Below are 27370 nucleotides of genomic sequence, written 5' to 3'. Positions count from 1 at the left end.
TGGATCCTATCCACAGAAACTGCCCATGGAGACCCTATTGACCCTACTGGGTAGTTCTAGGTTGTCTAATGTTAGTCCCAGAATTGCCTATGCTCTGTTTCAACATTTCTTCAACTCTGTATTGGATTTCTGCTAATGTTGTATCTTTGTAAACCGGCACTTATTTCCCCTACGGCATTGTTTATTGAAATGTCCTTGATCCTGACTGTACTCATCTCACACTATGTAATCCTCCTTGAGTCTCAGTGAGAAAGGCGGACTATAAATGACATAAAAAAATAAAATAAAAGCCAACTCCAGGCTACGACCCCAGGTCACCCTAAAGAACAGGGCTCTGCAACTTGCATAGGAGAGGGGGATTGGGGAGGCAAAGCTTCTTTTCCTCCTGCAAATGTCAAATTATCTTTGGCTGCTTCAACCATTTCGCGATCAGGAATATCCTCCAAATATTGTCGAAGGCTTTCATGGCCGGAGAGCGATGGTTGTTGTGGGTTTTCCGGGCTGTATTGCCGTGGTCTTGGCATTGTAGTTCCTGACGTTTCGCCAGCAGCTGTGGCTGGCATCTTCAGAGGTGTAGCACCAAAAGACAGAGATCTCTTCCTCACATCTGCCTGATATGTCATACTGTGACACTGAGAGATCTCTGTCTTTTGGTGCTACACCTCTGAAGATGCCAGCCACAGCTGCTGGCGAAACGTCAGGAACTACAATGCCAAGACCACGGCAATACAGCCCAGAAAACCCACAACAACCAATATCCTCCAAAGTTGTATTAGAAACAAACCCTCATATACTACTAAATTAACTACTGAATGCTTTAAATTTTGTTTTCGCATTTGATCATTCTCACACTTGGCAGTTAAGTGCGTGAGCAGAACGGCCTGACCAAGAGTGTCCAAAATTCAGGGGCATTTTTCTGATCAATTGAGCTTGAAGGCAAGGCACAATTCCCGGTATCCTTGCACAACACTTCCCACCACTGTATTACCTGCTGCTCCTTAACCCCTTAACTCCTTAACCCCACACAACATACAAGGCCAAGTCCTGCCATCCATCCAGTTGAAATTTGGCCCAGGGAGGATTTTCATTCCTTTCTTAAAGCGAAGCGTGTCTCTGCCATACGGATAGCCGATTCTCTCAACAGGAGCCTCCAGGACACTTCATTGGCATTTAATTCTATACCAAGCAAGGATTTAAATATTCATGCAGCAGCCGGAGCGCAGAAGCAACGTTGTCGGAAAACGAGGGATTTGGTGTCACTGTGGCAATGTGTCCTTCTCCCTCGGCAGTACCGCTCCCCAGCCCCCAAATCCCCGCTTGCCAGGTGAATCCAAAAGAGGCAGACGAGATCCACGTTTCAAGACATTTTTTAATTACAACACAGAAGCAGAGACAGCCCACCAGGGACAAGGGAGGGGGGAGAAACAGTACGAAAATAACTCTGTGCCTTTTTAAAAGGCTGGTATATTTACAGACAATGGGGAACAAGAGAGAAAAGAACTGCCGGTCCCTGTAAGGCACCACATGGGGGCATGTCTGAATGAGGACGAGAGTGAAGGGAGGTCTCCTCCTCCTCGTAACAGTTGTACAGTAACACCCCACCCTACAGTGGGGCATGCCAAACTGGGGAATGAATGGGGACAGCCAAACTGGGGGGAAAGTTTTCCCCAAACGAGAAATGAAAACCAAGGGCGAACAGTGCGAAGAATATTGACCGCCCCTCGCAAACCTGGCCTTGCTCTCTATGGGAGGCAGTTACGGTAGAAAGGGCAGGCCAGCTTTGGCTACCTTACCCGGTTGTACGAGCAGGGGAGTGGGAAAGGATGGGCAACATTTTAACGGGGGCTTAAATCTGTCCCCCTTCCCAGCACCGGGCTAGGGTGGTTCAGCGCCTGCCACCCCCCTAGATTAAAAGCACCAAAACTGGAAGTATCCTCTTGGGAAAAAGCGCACAATCCCGAGGCAGGCTGCTCCAAGTGCCGCGTGCAGGGCCTGGGAAAGATTCCATCCCCGTTCACAGCTGCCCCAAACTCGTTTGTTTTTAAAACACAGCCAGCTTTGTGTCTTCGTCTAACATTAAAACAGAAATTAAAATCCTGTTAAGGCAGCGGCAGGAGAACACAGCAAAACTTCACTCTGGGGCAGGAGGATCCCCACTCGTTTCTTTTTTAACCTTCCATCAAGCTGGACTTTGCAGGTCTCTCTCCTGCTGACTTAAAGAAGAGTCTCTTGTCGCTGCCTCGCCTTGCAGAAGGGAAGGTCGCCCCTCCTCGCCACTGCCGTGGAGTCCAGCCACAAAAAGGTCCATAAATTAAAAACAGGGGGGCAAAGTCTAAGAATTTCTTTGGGAGGACCAAAGTTCTCTTTCTCTCCCCACGGAGGTGCTGATACAGTCAAGGTTCACACATAGACAGCAGTCTTGGATATGATGGAGCCATCGTGTTGGGACTCCATGTCATCGTATTCGTAGCCACGGGGGGAAGAGTTAAGCCGCAACATTGGACCTAGCTGGTCGAACTGCTCCTCTTCATCCTCCAAGCGGCGGGGCGGATACACGTACGGCAAGCGACGGTCCTTGTGCTCCTCTTCCTCTTCTTCCTCCTCCTCTTCCTGCCCTCGTCCCGGAGCGGCTTTGAGAGGCCGGTCGAGTTCGGCAAAGTTGCGGACTGGAGGTGGAGCAGTCCCGTTGCCAAAGACCCGGGTCTTGGGGTCATAGGAGCCCTTGGTGGCCCGGAGGCGGCGCCGTCGCAGTACGAAGACGACAATCAGGGCCCCGACAATAGCCAGGGCCAGGATCCCCCCTACGATGGACCCAACCAAGGCTCCAGCGCTGCCGCTCTGCCTCTTCGCCGGCTGGTCTGAGTAAAGAAAGCAAGACGGGGAGGTCACTCAGAAGAAAGTGCATTGTTAGGAACGCCAGCGCTGGGGAAGGGGCAGAGCTGCAGGTGGAGCCATGGAAAGGGCACATGGCGCCGGGGGGAGGGGTCGCGGGGACCCCTCATCAAGGAAGCAGAGGCAACTGAGCCTCCTAGTCCTCTTTGATGCAGGCCTGGACCGCTCCTAGCCATACAGCATCCCTACCCACAATGCACCTGGCAACGACACATTCAGTACCACATACGCAAAAAGCGCGGATTGCATTTCTTTGCCTTCTTTCACCCTCCTGTCCCGCAACGCACTTTGATTTCCAGTACATTCTAAACATCCCATGAAATGAACTCCGAGTCATTGGCAAGACTGGGAAAAGGGCAGTCTCATACACCTCATACACCCCAAACAAACTTTTGATGGGGGGCTGCTGGTGCCCGCTACGGTCTAACAACAGATACGTTTCATGGCGCTTCGGCTTGCCTGTTTCTGCTTTCAGCCCCAGTTCCCCCATTCTCAGTCCATGTCAACCAGTTTCTCAGTGCTCTGTATACCGACAGAGAGGGACCTCTTATTTCATTAAACACAAACCAATCTAGACTCCCTTTTCTCAGTGCCCAGAATTGTTCCTTTACACATGATTTCATGGATTAGCTACCACCCTGCCACTCTCACCTCGAACAAAGATGACTTGCTCAGACGAGACCCTCCCGACTCTATTGGTGGCGTGGCAGATAAAAGTGGTGTTCACGGAGGCATCCACGTTTCGGACCACAAGCCTCTCCCCCTTGACGGCCACAGTATTGGGAAGTTGACCGCTCGGCCTGGTTGAGTGAGAAAGAAGAGTTTAAGACGGCAAATACGATCAGGAGTTCATTTGTCGATTCCCCTGCAAAAGTTTATTAAACATGGCACGTACCCTGTGTTTTAGAAGGGTACACCTCATTTGACTCGATGTATTCTGTTGGACTTGCTAATGCCAAGTTATGCTGCTGTCTCTACTTATCTTGATACCTGGAAACTTTCATTTTATTTAGATATTTAGAGGTGGAGGCTGGTGGAACATCCAACCGGCCTCCTGCCAGTGGCCACCCTGCCCCACGGACCCTGAAAATATTTGCGATCTGAGATGTGGGATACACTGAGTGCTTCTTTAATATGTTTCAGGGCTCATTTCCGGCAGTTCCCCAAAGAGGTCACATGTCAGGTGGCCCCACCCACCTGACACTCGGCCATTTTGGGCCCGTTTCAGCCTGGGTTGGGGCTGAAACAGCCCAGATCGGGCCTCTGACAGGTTGGGGCTGAAACAGCCCAGATCGGGCCTCTGACAGGTGGTGGATCACTCTCCCACTCAACAGTGGCCTGATCCTGACTATTTTGGGCCCCTTTTCGGTCATTTTCAGCCCCCCTTTGCCATTTTGGGCCCAATTTCGGCCCTGAATGGCCAGGATTGGGTCCAAAACAGCCAGGATAGGTGATGTCAGGGGGTGTGGTATATGCAAATCAGTCATGCTAATGACACACTTCTGGTGATGGCAAGGGGTGTGGCATATGCTAATGAGCTATGCTAATAAGTAATGCTAATGAGTTCCTCCCGCTCTTTTTCTACGAAATGACCAGATATGTTTTATCGTATTTATGATGTTTGATATGTTATGATGTAGGATATGTTTTATATAGTATTTATAATGATATGAGTGTTTTTATTTATTGATTATATTATATTATTGTATATAATAGAATAATATTATATATTTATTGTGTTATCATCTGCTTTGAGTGGCTTGCGGGGACAGCAGATTATAAATAAAATAAAATAATAATAACATTTGATTTATATACAGGACAGCTTAACACCCACTCAGAGCGGTTTGCAAAGTACGTTATTATTATCCCCACAACAATAATCGCACTGTGGGGTGGGTGGGGCTGAGAGAGCTCTGGAAGAGCAGTGATTGACCCAAGGTCACCCAGCTGGCTTCAAGTGGGGGAGTGGGGAATCAAACCCGGTTCTCCAGATCAGAGTCCTGCTGCTCTTAACCACTACCCCAGACTGGCTCAAATGAAATAAAATAACTACTGATACACCAGTTTTCTTCCCAATTGAAACCCAAAGCAGCTAAAAATGTCGCCCTCCCTTCCTCTCATTTTATTCTAACCTCCACCCAGTGAGGTAGTTTAGGCTACGAGCGATTCACTGAAGCTCATCCGTGGCAGAGCGGAGATTCTAACCTGGATCTCCCAGATTGTAGCCTGACACTCTAACCACTACGCCACACTGGCTTTTAATCACTTAGGTTATCATTCTCACGAGATCATATTTAACCATGACCCGGGGCAGAAAAGAAGGAAGGAAGCCACTCTCTATGAAAACTAAATGGAAAACACATAGAGAGAGCTCTGGTTTTGGATTGCGATATTAGTACAAGCCATACAGACGCCAACTGACTTGCGAGCTAACGCTTTCTGGATATTTCTTTGTTTTGGCTCTTCGCTTTGTAATGGGGATACCTGTTCCGTACAGCCTGGCTAAATACCATCCCTACAGCTCTTGCCAGATCTCCACCCAAATCACAAACTTCACATCAGCACCCTCCTCCGAGTCAGGCATGCCCCTCCTTCCTGTGTTTCCCCCAGCCATGATTCAACTATGAGGAAGGAAGTTTTTCTCTGCCCTTATTCCACAGTGAAGAAGTCAGCAATACCATCACTCACCAACCCCGGATGCTACAGGAGAAGTGATACTGGATCCCTCAGAAGAGAAGACACAGCTAAGACAAATGGTCTCACAGCTCTTTGTAGCAGATTCGAGCATCTTGCAGTGCACCAAGCTGAAGGCAGCCACGTACAGCGGCCTGCCTTGTGCTCAATACCCCTGACTTCCCCCACCCTTTCAACTTTTGGTAGTCATAGGCTTGAATGTTCAAATATTGGGCAGCCCTGTTACCAAGGAAACAGGTAGAGTAACTTTCTAGTCCTTATGGGCAAATAGGAGTAACTTGGGGCAGGGGGCCACACAGCAAGTGCCTTCTGGAGAACATAAGCCATTTCTGTATATTCAGAACTCCAAAGTCAAATCCAGGGAGAAGCTATGACTGTGCACATTCTCCCTCTTAACCCAGCAGCAATGGCACACAGTGAACCTTCACCCCGATACCATCCTTGTAAGAGTGTTGGGATGGTTGACATCTTCACTTCCCATGAACGCCTTGGTCGATTCATATAAAACCGTGTGTGTCTTTAAGCAGAAAGAATCGGGGCTTGGAACTCACGTGGTCCAACTGAAGTCAGTGGGCGGAGGGTTCCCCGTGGCACTGCACGTCAGGACGGCATCATCGCGGTTTAAATACCAGTTGTTGTCGTAGCCATGAATAACAACTTCAGGGGGATCTGCGAAGAAGGAAGCCAAAAGAAGGGTCAGTAGTCAGCCAGGGGAACTCACCAGCAATAACGTCAGTCATTCCCTCCTCCTCCTCCTCCTCTCTGGCCACAAAACCCTAATTGCATCCTGACCCCATTTTCCCACCTCATTGATTATAACCATTTTATTTTTATTTTATATTTATTTTGTTGGATTTATATTCCGCTCTCATGAATACAACTCATGAATAGCGAGGGTCTACCGTATACCATCTACCAGTTATGCCCCAAGGGTCAAGGTGGGTACTAATGTTCTTTTGTAACTTTTTAACAATCTTTAGGGCACCTCCTGCCCTGACCTGGATATCCTAGGAGAACCTGACCTCGTCAGATCTCAGAAGCTAAGCAGGGTCGGCCTTGGTTAGTAACTGGATGGGAGGCCTCCCATGAAGACTAGAGTTGCAGAGGCAGGCAATGGCAAACCACCTCTGTTAGTCTCTTGGCACGAAAACCCCATTAGGGAGTCAGCTATGACTTGAGGGCATTCTTCGCCACCACGACACCCCCCCCCATTAAAATTAAGTTGCCAGCTCTTCAGCTCAGAGACCAGTCCCATTTGCATTCACATCTTGTAAATCTTCAGTGAATTAAGTCTACTTGGTTAGAAGATATGGGTCCCTGAAGATTTTTTTCCCCCTTATGTCCAGCCACCCTTGCAGTCACCAAAGTCACTCACATAATATGGACAGTGTGACCAGGAGGGCTTCCGGCTGCACCAGGGTCTTTTGATCAATGTGGCAGAAGATGCGCTGCTCGTTGGCTTCCTTGGTGGGCACCATTACGTAGTGGCTGGTGACGGTCACAGTGCCGTTCGTGTTGGTCACCTCGGAAACGGTGAAGTTGCCGTTCAGCCCCGACTGCCATGTGATGTGCGCGGCTGGCTTCCCATTGGCTGAGGTGCAGGCAGCCACAGGCACCTCCGTGTTCCCAGCTTTCACTTCCAGAGCCTCAGCAAAGTTGGTGGGCTTGGCTAGAGAGAGAGAGGGAAAGAAAGAAATTGGGTACGCTGCAGAAAACAAGGGTTTTTAGGGGTGGGGAGATGGCGAGTAAACTGCAACAAGGCTCACACCTGGTGCAGATGTAACAACCGTGGTTTTCTCCCAATTATAGATATACTCCAGAAGTTTCTTTCTCCCATATTGACACCACCTATACAAACAGATCTTTGCAAAATACTCTTTCTGTGGTGAAAGCAGCACCTAACCTCTTTCCCAGTTAGTGTAATTCTGAGAACTAGAAACAATGGAAGAGCTTGCATCAGCAAGTAACTGTAGGACTACAGTTCCAATCCAGTCTCCCCAGGACTTCTCGTTTAGCACACAGCACAGCAACCAGTGGCATAGGACACTAGCTTTACCATGCACCTTAGCTGCTCTCTCTTACAGGAGTCAAGACTCAAGCCATTCCATTAACTTCCCTCCCCACAAAAAGTATGAACACCAGTCCTTCTGCTCTGTTCATTGGACAAACCAGCCAACCTCTACGCAAAAGAATAAATGGACACAAATCTGACATTAGAAATGGCAACGTCCAGAAACCAGTGGGAGAACACTTCAATCTACCAGGACATTCCATCAAAGACTTAAAGGTCGCTGTAGTTCAACAGAAACCTTTCAAAAACAAAATCCAAGGGGAAGCTGCTGAATTGGAATTCATATGTAAATTTGACTCTGTCAAGCTGGGACTGAATAGGGACTATGAATGGTTATCTCATTATCACAGGTAACTTGATTTCCTTTACAGAGGCGGGGTCAGGGGGAGTCCAGTGGCACCTGGCGTGGGCTTTCGAGGACCACGGTTCTCTTTGTCAGATGCATCTGGCGGGGAGGACTGTGGTTATCGAGGGCTTGTGCTGCAGTGGAATTGTATGGTCTTGGTGGTGGTGCTGAACTCTTTTTGATTTTGCTACTACAGACTAACACGGCAAACTCCTTTGAACCTTTACACAAGCAAACTGATCCCCACACCAAAAGGAGCTGCCTGCATCTCCATACCAAAGGAGTTGTTTACATCCCCCCTCTCCTCCTCCCCCCTCCCCTCTCCTCCTCTATATTTGACCAGTTTCCTTCTGCCCTCCATGCATCTGACGAAGAGAACGTGATTCTCGAAAGCTTATGCTACAATAAAATTGGTTCGTCTTAAAGGTGCTACTGGGCTCTTTTTGATTTTGCTACTACAGACTAACATGGCTAACTCCTCTGGATCAGAGAGACTAGAAAATTCACCTCTGGCGTTCCTTCACAGGATCAAGAGGTAAAGTTTTTTCCTGGGCTCTCCTGCTTTTTGGGACGGGGTCCTCCCCTGATGAAGGCAGGGAGCGCCACAGATGTCACTCCAAGTCCCTTGGAGAGAGGGCAGAAACGAAAACTACATGCCCAGAAAGCGTTCAGCATACGTCCTCTCCCCCAGGAGCCTGGAATGGTTCAGCCCACGAAAAGCCCAACCCTTCATCCTGTGGAAACTGGCCTTCTTGCAAATAGGATTGAGAGGCATAAAAGGACACACCCCAGCATATCTATTGCTCGTCACCTGGGAATGTAAAAGGAGATTAAGTGTCTTTTGTTGTTCCCCACTGAGACGCAGGAGGGTTAAAGATTCTTTTAGCGGGGTCTTGACTCGTGCATATTTGCAAGTGGACCTATTGGTTCTGGCCAATCAACTCTCAATTAAAACGTGCTCCCCTGTTAACATTTATGCCACACAGCTAGGTTTCAAATTGCAGGTGCTGCATCTGGAAGTTAATTGCTAGGATTTATCTTTAGATACCTGACAGATAGCCCGATATTTCCTCGTTGCCACCCCCACCCCCCTGGTTCTGGCTCTCCATAGCAACCCTCTCCCATCTTCCAAAGCTAAGAAAGGCAGCCCAGATAGCTGGTGAAAGAACGTCACAGCAACGTTATGAGTAATCTTGATAGTATGGTAATGATAAATATGAAGTCATGTTATCACCTGTTGTCCTCCCTAACTTGAAAGTGATTCAAATTGCCCAATATAGTTTGAACAGGGTTTTTTTTTAGGAGTGGGGTGAGGAATTATTCTGGCAAAGAAGAAGTTGCTGAGACAAAAGAAAAAAAATTAAGATTTCTTCCATAAAAATAAGGGCTAGAAACTTACTATTTGGCATAATTTATGCTGATTTTGCTAGTTTCACATTTTTTCAAGCATCTCTTCTCTTTTTGGGTGGGGGGGGGCATGAAGGATTGAACTGAATGTTTAAAAGCAAAACAAAAAGCCCAGATTCTCCATGAGATGAATTCTGCATCCAATTCCAAATTCCCCAGAATCAATGCATCCATGTTTTCCCCCAATAACTAGTTTTTAAAAACTGTTAAAGTTTTATAGATCGCTAGGAAGTCCTCCAGGAGGGGACCTCGACATACAATGGTTGCAGGGGGAAGAGAACCCCCCCAACTCCAAGAGTTCCTTCTGTGGTTAAATTAAAAATAGAAGCAAGAGTCCTTAATGACAACCAAGAATCCTTCCTGCCGAGCTACACGAGAGAGCATCAATCATTTTGAACACCAAATATTGTTGGGTCTCCGCAGCCCAAAGCCCTTTCAGGTGGTAGAGAGGTGCATGTGTTCTGCTGGGTAAGAATTTATTACTGTTATGATACACTCCCAGGTTGCAGATATTATAATGAATTGCCGTAATTAATTTAAGGAATTAGGACATGCCATTTCCTCGCAGCACTGGAATGCACGAGCTGGGGACAGTGTTCGAAGAGGCTTGAGTCAGAATGGCCCCGAGGAACCAATTTAAAATCTACACATCCCCTCCCCACCAGGGCAGAGCCAGTTGCAGACAATTTACATCTCCAGAAATAACGCGCAGAACAAGCAGGGAGCTGGAGCCCTTTGTCCTGGTTCAGGGTTACGTAGAAGTACCAACCCCTCCAAGAATAAGAACAAGAATCCTTCCTGCCGAGCTACGCGAGAGAGCATCCGGTGGAGTACCAGATCAGATTCAAGGTTTTGGTACTAACCTATAAAGCCCTATGCGGACTGGGACCGGTGTATCTACGGGACCGTCTCTCCCCATATGAGCCCCGGAGGATGCTTCATTCCAGTGATAAACAGCTACTACTGGTTCCTGGCCCCTGGGAGGCCCGTTTAGCGTTGACCAGAGCCAGGGCCTTTTTGGTTTTGGCTTCAACCTCGTGGAACGCTCTGTCTAAAGAGATCAGGGCCCGGCCAGATTTGCTATCCTTCCGCCGGGTCTGTAAGACAGTACCGTTCTTCCAGGCATATGGTTGACGCTCTGGGCCTCCCTGCCGGCCACCTCGAGATAGCTGTGCCCCTACAAAGGGTATCTACCACCTAGCCTTTGCCATGTATTTCTGGGGGTGGTCGGGTGGTGGTTGCTGGTGAAATCTGCTGCCATATGTCTTTTAAAATCTGCTGCTGTATTGCTTGTTGTGTGTGTTCTTTACGTCACCCTGTTTTAATTGGTTTTAAAGGTATTTGTATTTATATTATTGTATTATTTGGAATCCGCCCTGAGCCTGCTGATGCGGGGAGGGCGGAACACAAATCAAAATAAATAAATAAATAAACAAATGGTAGACCCAAGTTCCACACCATTTTAAGAGCCAAAAAGCAAATGTATTTACTTCTTCCCCAAGGGGAACCCAAAGCGACTTACAACGTTCTCTTTTCCTCCATTTTATCCTCACAATGACCCTGCAGGGTAGGTTAGGCTGAGAGTGTGGGACCGGCCCAAGGTCACCCAGCAAGCTTCCATAGCGAGGTGGGGATTCGAACCTGGGTCTCCCAGATCCCAGGCCCCAACACACTGAACACTATGCCTCTCTGGCTATGTGTGTGTGCGCGCACAAGCATGTATGAGTGGATTTTAAAATTATTTCAAAAAACCATCGGAAGCTTGTCAAGTTAGTAGAACTGCAGACAAGTTTCAAGGAAAGACACTCCAGATCAACCTGGGCTTGCAATGCATAGGGGCTGGACAGCACGAGATATGCCCAAGGGCCTGGAGGGGCGACGATAACGGTTTAACGGGCCTCTCCAGCACCCCAGGAGAAGGGGCTACACACCCCAGAATGCTCTGAAATGTACAAAAGGCCCAAAGCTGACAAAGAACACCCTGATGGGCAAGTAGTTTTAAAAGCCACAGGACTAGACCCACGGAGTGGGAATGCAGAGGGGGCAATGTTCCAGATCCTTACTAAACCATGGAGCATGTTGGCCAGCCTTTAGAACAGCAAGTCTAACCTGCCTACCTCGCAGGGTGGTGATTAGGAGAAGGGGGGTGGGATGAGAGAAGAAAATGCACACAGCTCTCTGAACAGTGTTCAGACAGGCAGAGATGAAAGTGGATACCAGGGCTTTTTTGGGGGGAACAGAGGTGGTGGAACTCAGTGGGTTGCCAGCACAGGGGGCAACTCTTGGCAGGAGGTGGTGCCCCTGGTACCACATGTGCGTATGCAAAGTGCACACATGCTCCCAGGACCAATGATGTCATATTGGGTCAGCTGGGACAAGAGGGAAGTTTTTAAAAGTTTAAATGGCCCTTGGCAAAAATGGTCACATGACCGGTGGCCCCGCCCCCTGATCTCCAGACAGAGGGGAGTTTAGATTGCCCTCCGCGCTGCTGGAGCGGCACAGAGGGCAATCTAAACTCCCCTCTGTCTGGAGATCAGGAGGCGGGGCCACCCGTCATGTGACCATTTTCAAGAGATTTTGGAACTCCGTTCCACCATGCTCCAGCTGAAAAAAAGCCCTGGTGGATACTAACCTTGATTGCTATATCCCGAAACTCCCAGTTGTCCTCAAAAGAAAATGCAACCGTGAAAACTGACTAAACAAAATTCAACAGCACCACGCACGCACGTATTATATATTGAATAATTTTTCTATTAATAAAGGGAACACAATCAGCAATGTCTATTTGTAGTAGAAAAAAATCTCATGAGTTAGGACTGTTTTTGTGATATAAACTGAATTTTTTTATAAAGATTGTATAAAGGCGATGAACTAATTTTGTAGAGACATGATTATTTTTGACATGGATTTTTTTTACGTGCAGTGTGTAACATGAATTCTTGACACCCTGGTCTTATGTACACACATTCTTTGTAATAAGCAGGGCTCATTTCGAGGGGGAACGCGCAGGAACGCAGTTCCAGTAGTTCCCCAAAGAAGTCACATGACAGGTGGCCCCACCCACCTGACTCTCAGCCATTTTGGGCCCATTTCGGCCTGGATCAGGCCTCTGATGGGTGGTGGATCACTCTCTCGCTCAGCAGCAGCCCGATCCTGACCATTTTGGGCCCCTTTTTGGCCATTTTCAGCCCCTTTTGGCCATTTTGGGCCGAATTTCAGCCCTGAATGGCCAGGATTGGGTCCAAAGCAGCCAGGATAGGTGATGTCAGGGGGTGTGGCATATGCAATAGCTATGCTAATGACACATTTCCAGTTATGTCAAGGGGCGTGGCATATGCTAATGAGTTATGCTAATGATTTCCTCCCACTCTTTTTCTACGAAATGACCCCTGGCAATAAGACTATTATTTATTCACTTTATTAATAGAAAAATTATTCAGCCTATGTATACAGTGTTGTTGAAGTTTGTTTAGCCAGGCTTCACAGTTGCATTTTCTTTTGAGGGCTCAGTTCCGTGATTCTCTCTTAGTATATTTATTTGACACTCCCTGTGGAGCAGCTAACTGTCAGGCTGCCAATGAAGAAAGAGGCAGCGTAGTACAGTGGTTTGGGATTTAAACTAGCATTTGGGATATTTAGGTTCAAATCTCCCTTCTACCACGAATCTTGCTTTTACATCAGTCATTCCCTAGCTCTTACCGCGAAGTTGAGGAGGAAGAGCCACATACGCCGCTCTGAACTTCACGGAAGATTGGTATTTTACAGTATTGCTATGCTTGTCATGTGCTAAGCTACTAGCCCACACAGATAGCCAACTTATGCAGGGTTAGCTTGACCACACACACACACACAGGGTCAGGCCCAGAGTATATTCTCATGGGAAAACTCGCATCTTTACCCAGTATTGTGAGGCTGGTGACGCCATCTTCATTGCCCAAGGGGTACGTGGCAAATTCACAGGTGTAGATGCCCTCATCGCTCATGTGGAGGGGCGCAATGACCAGGGTGGCATCCTGCAGGGACGGAGCACGGAAGCGTATCCTCCCAGTGCCTTTCTCAATTAGGTAGCTGGGTCCATGGACTGGGTGGTACACAGCCACGTTCTGCTTCTTCGTCCCCGTCTCCTTCACCCAGGTGACTTGGCTGACCTTGACATCAGGACTGGCGTTTGTGAAGGTGCATGGCAGGGTGACTTCCTGCCCCACGTAGCCCGTGACCTCATCCTGAACGTTCACCCTCTGGGCAAGCACGACTGGAAGAAAGAAAAAGAAAAGGGTTGAGAAATTAATCTTTCGGTGTACTTACGGCTTTCAGCAGGATTGTAATAACCCCGTGCGTGGTCGCCTGGGCTAATGAAAAAAATCACCTCCAGGCGAGCTGGCAGAGGACCACTATACAACCACTCTGGCATTACCTTCCACTCCTGCTGGTAAAGGGACAGGTCACTAACCTCTGATGAGGATGGGCAGGTGGACTAATAGCTATTGTACATTTATATTTATAGAGATACATATATATATTTGCAAGGTAGCAGCTAAAGAACTGAAAGTTGCATGAAGTGAGGTAGTTTTTGACTCTGGATTTCATAGTCCTATGGGGGTCCCCTCATTGTAAAGTATACCCCACTCAGCCCACTTTTGTGGGCCTCCTTCTCAGCCTGCAATGCTGTCCCAAAGGCAGTATTGACAGCTTTACAAGGCATCAACACATTACAAGACTGTGCTTCCATTCCTCTTATGCTAAATCCTATCAAGTATTTATTTATATATATGTATTTATTCATTCTCGTGTCCCCATTTGTATATTAGAAGTCATTGTATCTGAACAGCTTTGTTTCTGTTATCAGTGTAATTGGCTTATTGATTGGCTGAATAGTTCTATCGGGCTTGTGACCTGCCTTGAATTCTAGTAAGAAAGGCAGACTATAAATGAAAATAAATAGCTCCTTGGTAACTTGATAGCTCTCATTTCCCTGTCCTAGAGGAACCATTCTTCCATTTTTGCTTTTAGCCACACAAAATTCACCCTGCCCTCCCCAGTAACGGCAGCAAATCCAAAGCAGCCCGGAGGATACAGAACTCCTTAAAGAGGAACATATTTAGGATGTGAAGCAGTGAAATAAATCTCCAGTGCAACCCCTTTTTACTTTTCTATGGCAGAGCAAGATGTTCGTCTCTCTCCCACCACAGTCGCCACCAAGTCCATCCCGGTCTTCAGGCAGAGTCTCAGACCTGGACAGACGATGCTCTGGTCCTGCCCCGCCAGCTGGTTTATCAAGACGCTGATCACATCCTGTATGGCTGCCCTCCTCGTCTCCTTCTCTCTCTGCCCAGGAGAATTCCTACAGGCCCCTTGCCAGCGTCGACAAAAGCACACGCTGTTCCCTAGTCTCAAGGTGGTGGTCTTGGGGAGTTCTGGATCCCTCAGAGAGATTCCAGAAGCTTTTTCAAAGTGGGAGTTGGGATTTCTTCTTCTTCTGGGGGGGATGACATTTGACAGGATTTCCCAGCTAAAGAAATAAAGGCACACTGCAAACAGGGAAAGGAAAGAATATACTGCAGTTAAAGAGTATATTACGCGCAGTTCGAGAAAGACGCTATTTGGGGGCGGGGGGGGGGAGTCCAGGCTCTTCTTTATGGGGGTCGTGGCTCTGTGCTGGTTCATCTCCTCTTATCCCTGCTAGCTGGAAGACCCCTGTCTGCCTAAAGCTTTAGAAGTCTGCTGCTGGTCCCTGAGCCCATCTGTGGGGAGGGCGGGGTATAAATCGAATAAATAAATAAATAAATAAATAATAGACAGATCAATGGTCTGATGTGAGCAGCCAGCTCCATTGCTTAGCCAATACTAAAAAGCAGGTGAAAGAACACACCGCGCAGTGCAACAGGAAACGAAGCTTCTATATGTAGCTGGATCATACCCAAGGCTAAGATCGGCCTCAGTGGCTAGATGGCCATCCCCCACCCCCAAGAAAGCTGCGATGGCCTCCGTATCTGGTAGACTGTGCCTGGGTATGGAGGTTCAGATTCTCTGCCGAGTCCTGGGCGGGAGGATGCCATCAGAAACACCTGCAATAGCCACCCTCCCAAGAACTGCTGCCCCAAATGTTAACACAGCTGAAGAAGGGATGGGCTCTGCTACATGGTGGATCCCTGAACAAACACGGTCACACCCGCATGACAGCCTACAGGCTTTCTGGATGCAGCTGAGCCATTTACATAAAAAACGGTGACTAATTTGACCGCAGCTGCTTAATAATGGGATTGCAAGGGGAAAGCCAGCCTAGCCGGGCAGACCTGCCCCACCCGTCAAGCACAGCCCTCTTAGCGTTCATGCGAAGCCGATTATTTGCCCGCTCAATTATACGGACCTCCATATTAGGTGTGTGTGCCCAAGGCCCAAAGGCCCCTTTTCTGCAATTAAAAAACCAGGAAGAGAAGAATGCCTATTTGCCTCGTGCTGATTAAGTAGTTCAGCTGTGAATCAGCACTCTGCTGGTTCGAATCCCACTCCTGCCATGAGCTCAGCAGGTGGCCTTGGGTCAGCCACTCCTCTCAGCCCCAGCTCCCCAGGTGTATTGTGGGGATAATAATAACACTAACTTGTTCACCGCTCTGGGTGAGGCACTAATCTGTCTAGAAGAGCGGTATATAAGTGCAGTTATTATTATTATTAATTTTAAAAATGCTAACCACAGTTTCTTAATACACAATGCTCCTCCCCCTCCCCAACATGAAATTATATCCTAAAAGCGGATAATTCACTTAGATTCTCATCTCATCATTTCTCCAATGGAGCTTGGCATGGTATATTTAAGTCCCTCCCCATTTTATTCTCACAACAACCTAGTGAGGTAGAGTGGGCTAGCAGAGACCAAAAGCAGCTGCAAGAAAGAGCAGACATTTGAACGCGGGTCTCATCTGTTGTTATCTGACATCCTAAACACTAATCGTGCAATCCTAAGAAGAGTTACTCCAGTCTAAGCCTATTACCTTCAATGGGCTTACACTGGAGTAACTCTTCTTAGGATTGCGCTGTAAGTACACTGACTCTCTAGAGAATTTTGTCCCACCTCACAGTCAAACCTGAGATGGTTCCTTACTCACAACTACAGAATTCAGGTACATACAAGTTGATATATTAACTACCTAGAAGTGGATTCAACAGAACATTTTCATACCTTTTGGCTGTGCCTGTTTATTAAAGCCAGGCACACAGAGTCACCAAAACAGCATGGGTGTGAGGTGACTGGTTAAACTGGGAGGTGCAACAGATAACTTTCTATCGTAGTGTAGGGCATGCAGTTCCTAAAAAAGGTGGCAACATCCACACACCACAGTGCCACCAATGATAGACTGCTTTAAGGTACAGGCCACAGCATGAAAATGAGCACATAGAAAAATACCATAGTAACACTCAGTTTCCGGTAGGCAGCTGTGTAAGTCAGTAGTAGAAGAAGAAAATGTGAGTTCTATAGCACCTTAAAGACCAACAAAACCTTCCAATGTGTAAGCTTTTGGGAATCAAAGCTCACTTTGAATCTCTCTACACAAGACGCCTTGGCACTTGTTCGTCAAGTGTAGGGAGATGCAATGTTAGCCAGGAAGCGTAGTTTAAAAAGGCAGAGCTGGCAGAGATTGCCCCTCAGAGGGGTTGTTAATTTCATTTTCGCCTCCTGGAAGGCTCTGTCAATTTCACCTCTCCAGTCGAAAACTGTGTGGGATCACAAGCAGAAGGCAGCCAGGAATGGAAATGGGCTGGAGCTGCCTTCCAGAGCTGGGCTTGGACCTGGAGAGGTTGTAATGGGCTGAAGTTTCCCTTCTGGCCTTTCACAGCCCCTTCATCCAGCTCCAGTGTATAGCAAAGCCTTTGCCCTGCCTCCTGCTCTGTCTTTTTAAACTACCCTTCTTAGCTATCATTGCATGCGTTCTTCACATGTCAGATGTCTTGTGTAGGGAGACTCTTTATCAGTTACTAATGAGAAACATCCACTAGCCCTTGTATGCAGCTCAGAAGGTGGGAGAGGTGCTGCAAAGAAGGGAGTCAGGATGCAGAGGCACGACACAAAACACAATGTGCTTGATCAGAGCTGGGAGATATACGCCGAGGTGGGAAACGTGGAATATAGCAGTGCGTGCACCCCTTGATATCCAGTCTGATTTGGGACATCTATAGATCTCTACTTGGTGGGTGGGGCTGGCCCTGTTCTTGACAGCAAAAGCCCAGTGGCATTACATAAGAGGGTGGAGGCCGGCTGTGACTGGTGGTGCAAAAAGGCCCGGTTGTATCCTCCAGATGTGCAGACACTAAGCGAGATGGGCAGCCATGTTAGTCTGTCCGTAGCAGTAGAAAAGAGCAGGAGTCCAGTCTCTCCTTTAAGACAAACAAAATTCGTAGTAGGGCAGGAGCTTTCGTCACGGCTGACTTCTTCAGATACCGCATACCCTTCCATAAATTTTGTTAGTCTTATAAGTGCTACTGGACTCTTGTTCTTTTCTACTGTTACATAGGACTGATCGCAAAAAAGGGCTGGATACTTGCTCTACTGTTGGGGGGTGGGTGGGACTTTTTTGCTGGCAGTGCTACACCCAGCATCGCTTATTATTGCAGGTTGGCTTCCTCGAATGCCCTTTCAACACCGCATTGTTCTCACACCCAGGCCAGAGCTGGTGCAATTCACCAATCCCAAAGCAGTCTAGGGTGGCCAACCCGTTCTCTCGGCACGGAACTGCAAAGAAGCAGCTGAGGCCCCCGGAAGGCCGGCCAACATGGGTTGCTGGCTGTAACTAGTGCTGGGTTAGCCCAGTGCTAAGACTCTGGCCTCAGACCCTTCCGAAGCAACGCCCACCCACAAATCCCAGTTCATTCCAGCAATCATGAGCAACTCCAAATTCGTTAATACGGCACACAGAAGCCTGCGATCCTACAGATGTGGCACCCAGCAGGCTAGGCTGATAGGCTGCACCAAGATTTCAGTTCCCACCCTTGAATGGACCACAAAGAACTCTCCCACAATCCATTGCTCCCAGGAAGGAACACTCATGCTTGGCAAGAACTGTTCAGGGAAGGCGAAGGAGCAAAGTGCCAAAGAAGGGTTTTATGCGCTAAACTGTTACAAAACTGTAGCCACGAGAAAAGAGGGTGGGTTCCTCTTCGCCATTCCAAAATGGGTCCCTGCTGCATCGCCAACTGTCACGTTCAGATTAGTAGGAGCCCTTCGAGAATCTCCGGCTGACCGAAAGCAGCGCTCCCAACAGCCGCTGTGCACCAGACAAGGATCTCTTCCGACGGGTGGGCCATGAATAAGTAAAAGGCGGAGAGTGCACAGTTTGCAAAGTGCTGCCACACTGTGTCCCTGGAGGGCAAGGCACACACTAGTGATGCATGCGGAGTTGCAAGGCAGGGGGACTCTTATCACAGGAATTTGGGCTCCCTGGGTTACAATGGTCAATCAGGCCACGCTCCATTTAACACACACCCCTGCGCCCATTTTGTTCACTCTGCTCGTGGGCTAAACGGCGAAAATGGATGCTTCCCCCAGGAACTCTGTCACAGCCACATAAAACCCAAGTGGGGGGGGGGGGAAGGCCTTCAACTCTAAAGAGGCAGTGACAGATGCTGCAACGTCCAGCCTCAGGAGTAGGAGGTGCACACGCATTTTGGACATATTTTGGTTCAATCAGAGAGTAAACAAAAGGAGAAAAAGCTATACAGGGCTCAGAAGCCTTGTTTCTTGGTCTCTGCCTGTCCCATGCAGTTATCTCTGGCTTATGACACAGCCCACGTATTCTCAAATGCATGCTAGATGCTTGAAATTTAAATGAGAACATAGAATTCTGCAACAGATGCTGAAGTCCACAGGCAGTGGCACATCTACGGCCACGTGGAACTCACACAATCCAGCCTACAGCCTTCCAGGACTAGAGATGGGCACGAACCGAGATATGAACGAACCAGGTTGGTTCGTGGTTCACGAACCAGCGGGTCATCAGATCTCATTTCTGACGAACCGCCACGAACGTTTGGTTCATTTTTTGGTTCTTCACTGCAGACAGCCTGGTGCCAACTAATCAGTTTCCTAGGCAACAGGGGATGGACTTCCTGTAGACCTTTTGCTGACCCGGAAGTGACCTTCTGCTGGCCCAGAAATGGCGATTTTCTGACCTGGATGTAACGTTTTCATGAGCCAAACGAACCGGTTCGCGAACCGGGGGCAGGTTTGTGAAAGTTTGTGGTTCGTGAAATTTGATGAACCACATGGTTCGGTTTTTTTCCCTGGTTCATGCCCGTCTCTATCCAGGACACATACACATCTCCCGTCCCTCCAACTCTACTCCACAGAGAGAATTCAGCGTAGTCTTAACCTCAGAAGTGACGTGAGCAAATGGAGGAGGGCGGCGCAAGAGGCCAGAAAGAGAGTCCCAGGTTACATGCATATTAAAGGAAGTATTTAGCATTTCTATTACACAAAACACAGCAATTTTACTATCATCTTGGTAATCTGTACAATATCACTGCAAGACAGGTCACAAGTATATTGCACACGACCCACGGCTGAGGGATAGCAGCTTTCCTGAAGCTGCCCAGCAAGTTCCTGGCTGAGCCCAGCTGTAAACTGGGAGTTCTATCCCCTCACCCATCATACTCAACTCCTGCTTCCCTCCTTCGCTTAGGTGTATCATGTTTACAAAGATACTCCACTGCAATGCCTGCTAATTACATGCCGGCAGGAATTAAGACGGCCTTGTTCAGAGTTTGAAGTGCACGCAGTTCCCACACTGTTATTTAAAAAGGAAAAAAAATACACAAGACACTCGCTCTGAAGTTCAACCAGTCTTTCTTCCAAGGCTCGCATCAACAGGTTCACATCAACACGCTCTCTCTCTCTTGCTCTCTCTGCCCCACAGGCAGGAAAAGTTGTCAGGTCAGCACGGGGCGGGGTGGGGGGGAATAGCAGCAACTAAGGCAAGTCTTCTTGGGGTCTGCCAGCATAAATGCCAGCTCCCACAAATATCAATTGGTGCACCAGCTTGTATATGTGTGTGTGTGTTATGTGCTATCTGACGTATGGTGACCCAATGAATTAGGTAAAGGTAAAGGTAGTCCCCCTGTGCAAGCACCGAGTCATTACTGACCCATGCGGGGATGTTGCATCATGACATTTTCTTGGCAGACTTTTTACAGGGTGGTTTGCCATTGCCTTCCCCAGTCATCTACACTTTACCCCCAGGAAACTGGGTACTCATTTTACCGACCTCGGAAGGATGGAAGGCTGAGTCAACCTTGAGCCAGCTACCTAAACCCGGCTTCTGCTGGGGTCGAACTCAAGTCGTGAGCAGAGCTTGGACTGCAGTACTGCAGCTTACCACTCTGCGCCATGGGGCTCCTGACCCAATGAATTAAGGACCTCCAAACCATCTAGCTCAGGTCTTGCAAACTGAAGGCTGTGGATTCTTTTAGTAAATCGAGCCATTTCACATTGTTTTCTGTTGCCCCAGAAGGTTGGACCAGAAACAACAGGTTAAAATTAAAGCAAAAGCGTTTTCGGCTAAACATTAGGAAGAACTTCCTGACAGTTAGAGCGGTCCCTTAGTGGAACAGGCTTCCTCGGGAGGGGGTGGGCTCTCCTTCCTTGGAGGTATTTAAGAAGAGGCTAGGAGGCCGCAACAGCAATGATGACTCAATATGACTGTATGCAGATAGGGAAAGGGAACGCAGGAAGGGACAAGTGGATGCTAGGCTCTCGTGGCCTTTTCTTACATGCCCAGGGTAACGCCAATCGCCACATTGGGGTCAGGAAGGAATCTTCATCCGGGCCAGATTGGCCAGAGATCTTGGAGGTTTTTTTGCCTTCCTCTGGACATACAGCAGGGGGTAACTGAGGGAGGCGAGGGGGGGGGGAGATAGCAGTGAATTTCCTGTATTGTGCAGGGGGCTGGACTAGATGCCCCTTGGAACCCTTCCAGCTCTATGTTTCTTGTAGATGAAGCACGGTGACTCCCCACGCTCAGACAGCAGATATTTAGGTTATTAAAGGGCAATTAAAATTGCAGATGGCTCCCTTGTTATTTTCTGCCCCATGGGGTCCAGAAGAAGAGAGCCCCATCCCTCCCCAACTCCGCCTCATCCACCCTGTCAATAAAGTTCCGGGCCAAGCAATCCTTCCAGCTCCTAACTTCCCACCTGCTTCCGCATTCAGAGGCCGGCCCCACGGCAAGGGTGGCCCTGCGGGGGAACCCTGCTAACATCTTGTACTACAACCTTCCACGTACCTCAGGTATGTTGCGGCATTAGCCCAGACAAGCGCACACACCTCCAGCAGGTGGCGGGGGGGGGGGGAAGAACCAACAAGGCAGGCTCGTGTTTACCCTGGGGGTAAAGGGGTAGGATGAAAAGAACACTTCGGCTAATAAACGTTCACACTTCACAGCCCAGCGGAGGCCTTGCCACTCGTGTTGGGACTTCTCCGTTCCCCGCTGCTTTCTTTCTAGAGCCAGAGAACAACAGAAGCCAGGAGAACGGACAACAGACATGCACACAAACTATATTGCGGATACTGCACAAGCTGGGGGACTGGAGGCACCATGGGTCAGAGGCCGGCTCCTTGCAAGGGAAGCTGGGAGCACGGTAAGATCCAACCCAATAGCATCAAGTAAAAAGAAGTTACCCTCTCACAAAGCTCAGATCCGTTGGGTGCCTCGTCTCTCTCTGCCCCCCCCCCCAAAGAACGGCACTCCCCATGGTGCTGAGCAATACAACCCCACAACGTAGCAATATCAAATGACGGCAAAGGACAGCTGTGCAGCAGGGAGACTGGAGAAACCGGTGACTGGGTGGAGGGCAGAAAAAGATATTGGAGAATCCGCCAGAAGAGCAACAGGCAGAAAAGCTTGTAAAAGGTTGAGTAAAGAGGGGAAGAGGAAGAGGAAGCCCAACACAGCATGTTCATCAACACTTCGTGGAGAGAGGGAGCCCCCACCACCAAAGCTCCTTTCCCTCTGCAGAGGCACACAGAAAAGAGAAAGATACCGGAAGCCGATAAGTCAATCAACACCAGGCACAGAGACTATGGCATCCCCCCCCTCCCCTTCACACCTGTGCTAAAGAATGGATCAGATCAGAGGTTAATGCACTGGGTTCCCACAGCCCTCTGGAAAAACTGGCCGTCCCCTTGCAGCCACACTCGGGATGAAAGACAGAAAAAAAGGGCCAACACCTATCATGACTCTTCTCTCCCCCCCTCCTAGTGAATGCAGCTGGTTTCCTGTTTGGTTTGGAAGATGCTTTTCAAAGCAAAGAAAAAAGAGAGAGGGAACAATGTAAAAGTGAAGGGGGGGAAGGCGGGGGGGAAGGACAGAGAGAAACCAGACGCACCAAGGACAGGTCCTTTGGTGCAGCCGGCTGGGAAGCCACAAGCCTCCCACAGTTTTAGGAGGGGAGGGAGATGGGCAGAGAGGACAAAAGAGCCAGTGATGCTGACCTACCCGTGTGTCATTACGCATCCTCCTGAGATGCTCCTTGCAGGCTCACGTAAGCCCTGCCAAGAGGAGGAGGAGGAGGAGGAGGAGGGTGGAATTTTGTGCAAAACACACCAGTCCGGCCGACTCCCTGCTTAGCGCGCATTTTTTCACAGGCAGGCTTCTGTGCTTTGGCCTAGCCCAAAGAAGAAAGGATTGCAGTCCTTAAGAACTGCTGTAGCGTGCAGGGTGAAGAAACTGTGAAACAGCACAAGCCCTGTGTTCGAATCTCCACTGCGGTAGGAATGCACTCAAGGGCTCCAGGCCAGCTTCTCTCTCTGCGCCACCATCACCCACAATACGGGGATAAAACAAACATACCTTACAGGGTTGGGAGGGTAACACGGCCGTACATGGAACAGCCGTACCAGTTCCAAGTATTACCACCATTATTGGGTTTAGAAGGGACTTTCTTAAATACACCAAGCTTCAGGGCTGAACAAGGGTTTGAAATACGTTGGGAAATTCCTGGAGATTTGGGGGGGGAGTTGAAGCCTAGGAGGGCGGGGTTTGGGCAGGGGAGGGGCCTCAGCGGGGTATAATGCCACAGTCCACCCTCCAAAGCAGCCATTTTCTCCGAGGGACCCGATCCCTGTTGTCTGGAGGTCAGTTGTAATTCCAGGAGATCTCCAGCCACCACCTGGAGGCTGAGAACCCTAGTTTGACACCCCCTCATTCCCCCCCCCCCAGTCCTAGCACATCATACAAGCTCTCTTTGTGATTGAAACAGGCCCTGGTTCAAATCTCCTCTCTGCAAAGAACTCACTAGATTTATTTATCTTTCTTTATACTCTGCCTTTCTCCTCAATGGGGGCCCAGAACAAAACACACCAGTCTCGCCTCTATTCTACTCTCACAATAACCTCATGTGATTAGACCAAGAGTGTGTGATTGGCCTTCTGTGACAAAGTAGAGACTCGAACCCGGGTCTCCCAGCTCCTAGCCCAACGCTCTAACCACTACGCGGCAACAGCTTTCTACGTGCCTAACTTGTATTGACTGTTTCCAAAGGTCAGGCGACATGATTGCGCCACCAGTTCTGCAAGAATTACTAAGCTAACCAGATGGCCCGCACCTCTGGCCTGCCAGAAGCGTGGCTGCAGCTGGCAAGTGAAATTTCAGCCCCAGCCCAGTCCTTCGACAGGAGCGGACTTGTTTCGCCTACACCTGGCAAGAGGTTAGGACCAGATAGGAGCCACTTCCCTCAAAGACGGAGCCGGACAATCAGCCCTGATGCCAAACTTTGCCAGAGATGCCCCATGTCTTAATACATAACCTTCTCACAGTTTTATAAAAAGCCACATTGGGAACGGCGACTCCCAGGAGAAATACAGATACAGTTTAGTCAATATTTAGGCCTGCAAGGCTACACTGTGATGGGAAAGAATGTTGCAAAGAACAGAACGCTGCCCAAACCTCCTCAAGCCAGTTTCTGACGTGTGTGTGGACACAGAGGCCAAATCTCTATTACAGAACTCTTATTCACGTTCCTAGGTGCACTGGCTGCTGCTATACCAGAGACTCCACTGAGCCGCACCAAGGCAACTGCGCCTCTTCTTTCCAAGAGTCTCAGCTGCCCCCCCCCCACTCTTCTCTGTGCTCCCAAGGGTCTTTGGATTAATGAGACGGTTGCTTTAATTGCATACAGCTTTCTTCTCCCACCTAATTTGTCTTTAGGACAGTTGAGCACGAGAGGCAGCCACTGAAGCGAGAGGAAGAGCCCAGAGTCAGGCTAAACAGTGCCAGAGCTTTGATCCGAGAGCCGGGTTCAAATCCTTGCTCAGCTGTGTAATTGGGAGGGGGAAGTGAGAAGGGAGCATCCGAACTCACCGCACACTGCATTGCAAAGCTATGAACCCGTTTGAGAGCCAGAGTGATGCAGTGATTCCAGTGTGTTGGACTATGATCTGGAAGGCCCAGGTTCGAATTTCCACTCTGCCACAGAAATTTGCGCAGTGACCTTGGGCCAGTCACACGCATTCGGTCTAACTTTCCTCACAATACTGTTGTGAGGATCCAATGGAAGAGAGGAGAACAGTGAAGGCACTTTAGGTTCCTGGCAGGGAGAAAGGTGTGGTATAAATGAAATAAATAAAAGTGCCGCCCTCTGACCAAATGGCCACAGGCACTGGAAAGTGGCATCTTGTGATCAGAGCTTCCTCACACTAAACCATGTTACCAAGACGGGTAACCGTGTTAGTCTGTCTGTAACAGTGGAATGGAGCAAGAGTCCCGTAGCACCTATAAGACGAACATGATTTTGTGAGCCACTGCTCACTTCTTCAGATGCAGCTAGAATGGGATGGCTTGAATTCTAGCCGTATCTGAAGAAGTGAGTTGTGACCACAAATTATGTTAGCCTTATAGGTGTTACTGGACTCTTGCTCTTTTCTATTGGATTCCGATGGCACTGATAGCCATCTAAGCTTGTTCCTGGCCGCTGCCGAGCACCTTGCATCTCTTGCATGTGTAAATGAATTCCTGTCTCTTCTTTCCCCGGAAAGGAAAAGGACCCCCTCACATACTACCCCACCCTATCCAATCACGCCTGCCATTGTCATTCACCATTCCTCTTCTGCAATCACTCCACTCTCCAAGAGATAAGGACAGATGGGACTCACATTCTAGCGGTATCTGAAGAAGTGAGCTGTGGCTCACGGAAGCTTATACCCTACCACTAATTGTGTTAGTCTTATAGGTGCTACCGGACTCTTGCTTTTTTCCACATGTTGCCAAAGACACAAAAGTGTGTGTGCAGGGGGGGGGGAGAGGTATGCTTCCAGGCCACTAGAGACATGGACATATTTGGACTGAGTTTGGGGAAAGGGCTTTTAAAAGAAAAAAACAGCTAGGACCGGCATTCGAGAACTCCTCGATGATAGCTGCAAAGAGGCAAGGCTCCAGGAAAAACCAAACCGGGCATTTTAGCTTAGTCACCCTGTGACGCCATCTGTGCCTGCCTGCCTGCCCTCGGTCCTCCTCTGTCCACACCTGCTTGTCCAGCCAAGCAAGTTAAGCAGAAGGGAAGGAAGCTTTAAAAGAAAAAGGAGGAGAGAGAAAGAAAGGAAAAAAAGGAAAGCCAGCCAAGAGGTCACATGTATTACGCAACTGTCCCAAAACAGGTCTCAAATTCCCTCAGAACCGCACCGCTTAGCTTACCAAAGCAAACTTTGCCTCAGAGGAGGGGACTCGCATTTAATTCCCCGCTTCTCCCCCCATAGATTCCTTGCATGGCGCAGGATTTTAAAAATATAATTCACCGGCCACAGCAGAAATGGCCTCTTGTGGGGCTCTTACTACCTCAGCATTCCCATCTGGCGCCCGCCCATTTGCACACCTCTCCACAAACCACATGTGAAAATAAAAAGAGGAGGGGTCTTGCAAGAGAGTTGCAGACTCCTGGGAGAGGCAGCGTCGAAGTTACTGTCTGGGTGACATTAAACCACAACACAAAACCCTGGCCTCACGTGGCCCTAGCCAGACCAGGCCTATGTGAGCGTTGTAGTGGTTCCAGAGTTAGGGTAGGATCTGGGAGACCCACGTTCGAATCCTCACTCTGCCATGGGATCTGGCTGGGTGACCTTGGGTGAGATCACACACGGCCTGCCTCACCTACCTCGCAGGGTTGTTGTGAATAAAATGGAGGAGAAGAGAACAATGGCAAGCTGTTGTGGGTCCCAACTGGGGAGACTGGTGAGGTACAAATGAAGCAAATAGGAGATGCAGAAACATTCATGTCTTTGAGAGCAAGAGTCCAGTAGCACCTATAAGACTGAAAAATTGGTGGTACGGTATGAGCTTTCAGAGCTGTGGCTCACGAAAGCTCATCCCCTACCACAAATTTTGTTAGTCTAATAGGTGCTACTGGACTCCTGCTCTTTTCTACTGCTACAGGCAGACTAACACGGCTACCCATCTTAACAACAACAACAACAACATTTGATTTATATACCGCCCTTCAGGATGACTTAACACCCACTCAGAGCGGTTTACAAAGTATGTTATTATTATCCCCACAACAAAACACCCTGTGAGGTGGGTGGGGCTGAGAGAGCTAGAAGCTGTGACTAGCCCAAGGTCACATAGCTGGCTTCAAGTGCAGGAGTGGGGAATCAAACCCTGCCCTCCAGATTAGAGTCCCGCGCTCTTAACCACTACACCAAACCGGCTGGATCTTGATCTGCCTTTGTGGATTTGACTTACAAATGAAACTAGAAAGGGGAATATCAGCTTTGTCGCAAAGAGACAATATGAAATGAAGTGGGATGAATGGCCGTAAATGAAGCAAATAAACCCTGTCTCAATTAAGCACAAATTTTTATATCACCAGGAAAACATGAGGTCTGGACACAAACTAAATTAGCTAGCAGCTCTGCCTGCAGATACTGGTAAAAAAGGTAAAGATTTGGCATAATTTATTCTGCTTCTTTCTCTAACCGCAGG

At 48.7% G+C, this 27370-nt stretch overlaps 1 protein-coding gene across 3 annotated transcripts in view; it reads right to left on the bottom strand.

The window, feature by feature from the left end:
- Nucleotides 1–27370, bottom strand: part of NECTIN2 (nectin cell adhesion molecule 2) — an 82037-nt gene that overhangs the window by 27728 nt on the left and 26939 nt on the right. For 2 of the 3 annotated variants that reach the window (XM_054999509.1, XM_054999511.1), the window contains exons 2-5: nucleotides 13312–13665; nucleotides 6965–7258; nucleotides 6141–6258; nucleotides 3544–3692 (exon numbers count right to left, since the gene is read on the bottom strand). In XM_054999509.1, coding sequence (XP_054855484.1) covers nucleotides 3544–3692; nucleotides 6141–6258; nucleotides 6965–7258; nucleotides 13312–13665 — 915 coding nt within the window. Of the gene's footprint in view, nucleotides 1–1351; nucleotides 2859–3543; nucleotides 3693–6140; nucleotides 6259–6964; nucleotides 7259–13311; nucleotides 13666–27370 lie in introns of those variants that run through there. The other variant, XM_054999510.1, reaches the window with a different exon arrangement.

Source organism: Eublepharis macularius, chromosome 15, assembly GCF_028583425.1.
Source record: "Eublepharis macularius isolate TG4126 chromosome 15, MPM_Emac_v1.0, whole genome shotgun sequence".
Taxonomy (NCBI): Eukaryota; Metazoa; Chordata; class Lepidosauria; order Squamata; family Eublepharidae; genus Eublepharis; species Eublepharis macularius.
Note: the sequence above shows the minus strand (reverse complement) of the source record. Positions and strands in the feature narration are given on the sequence as shown.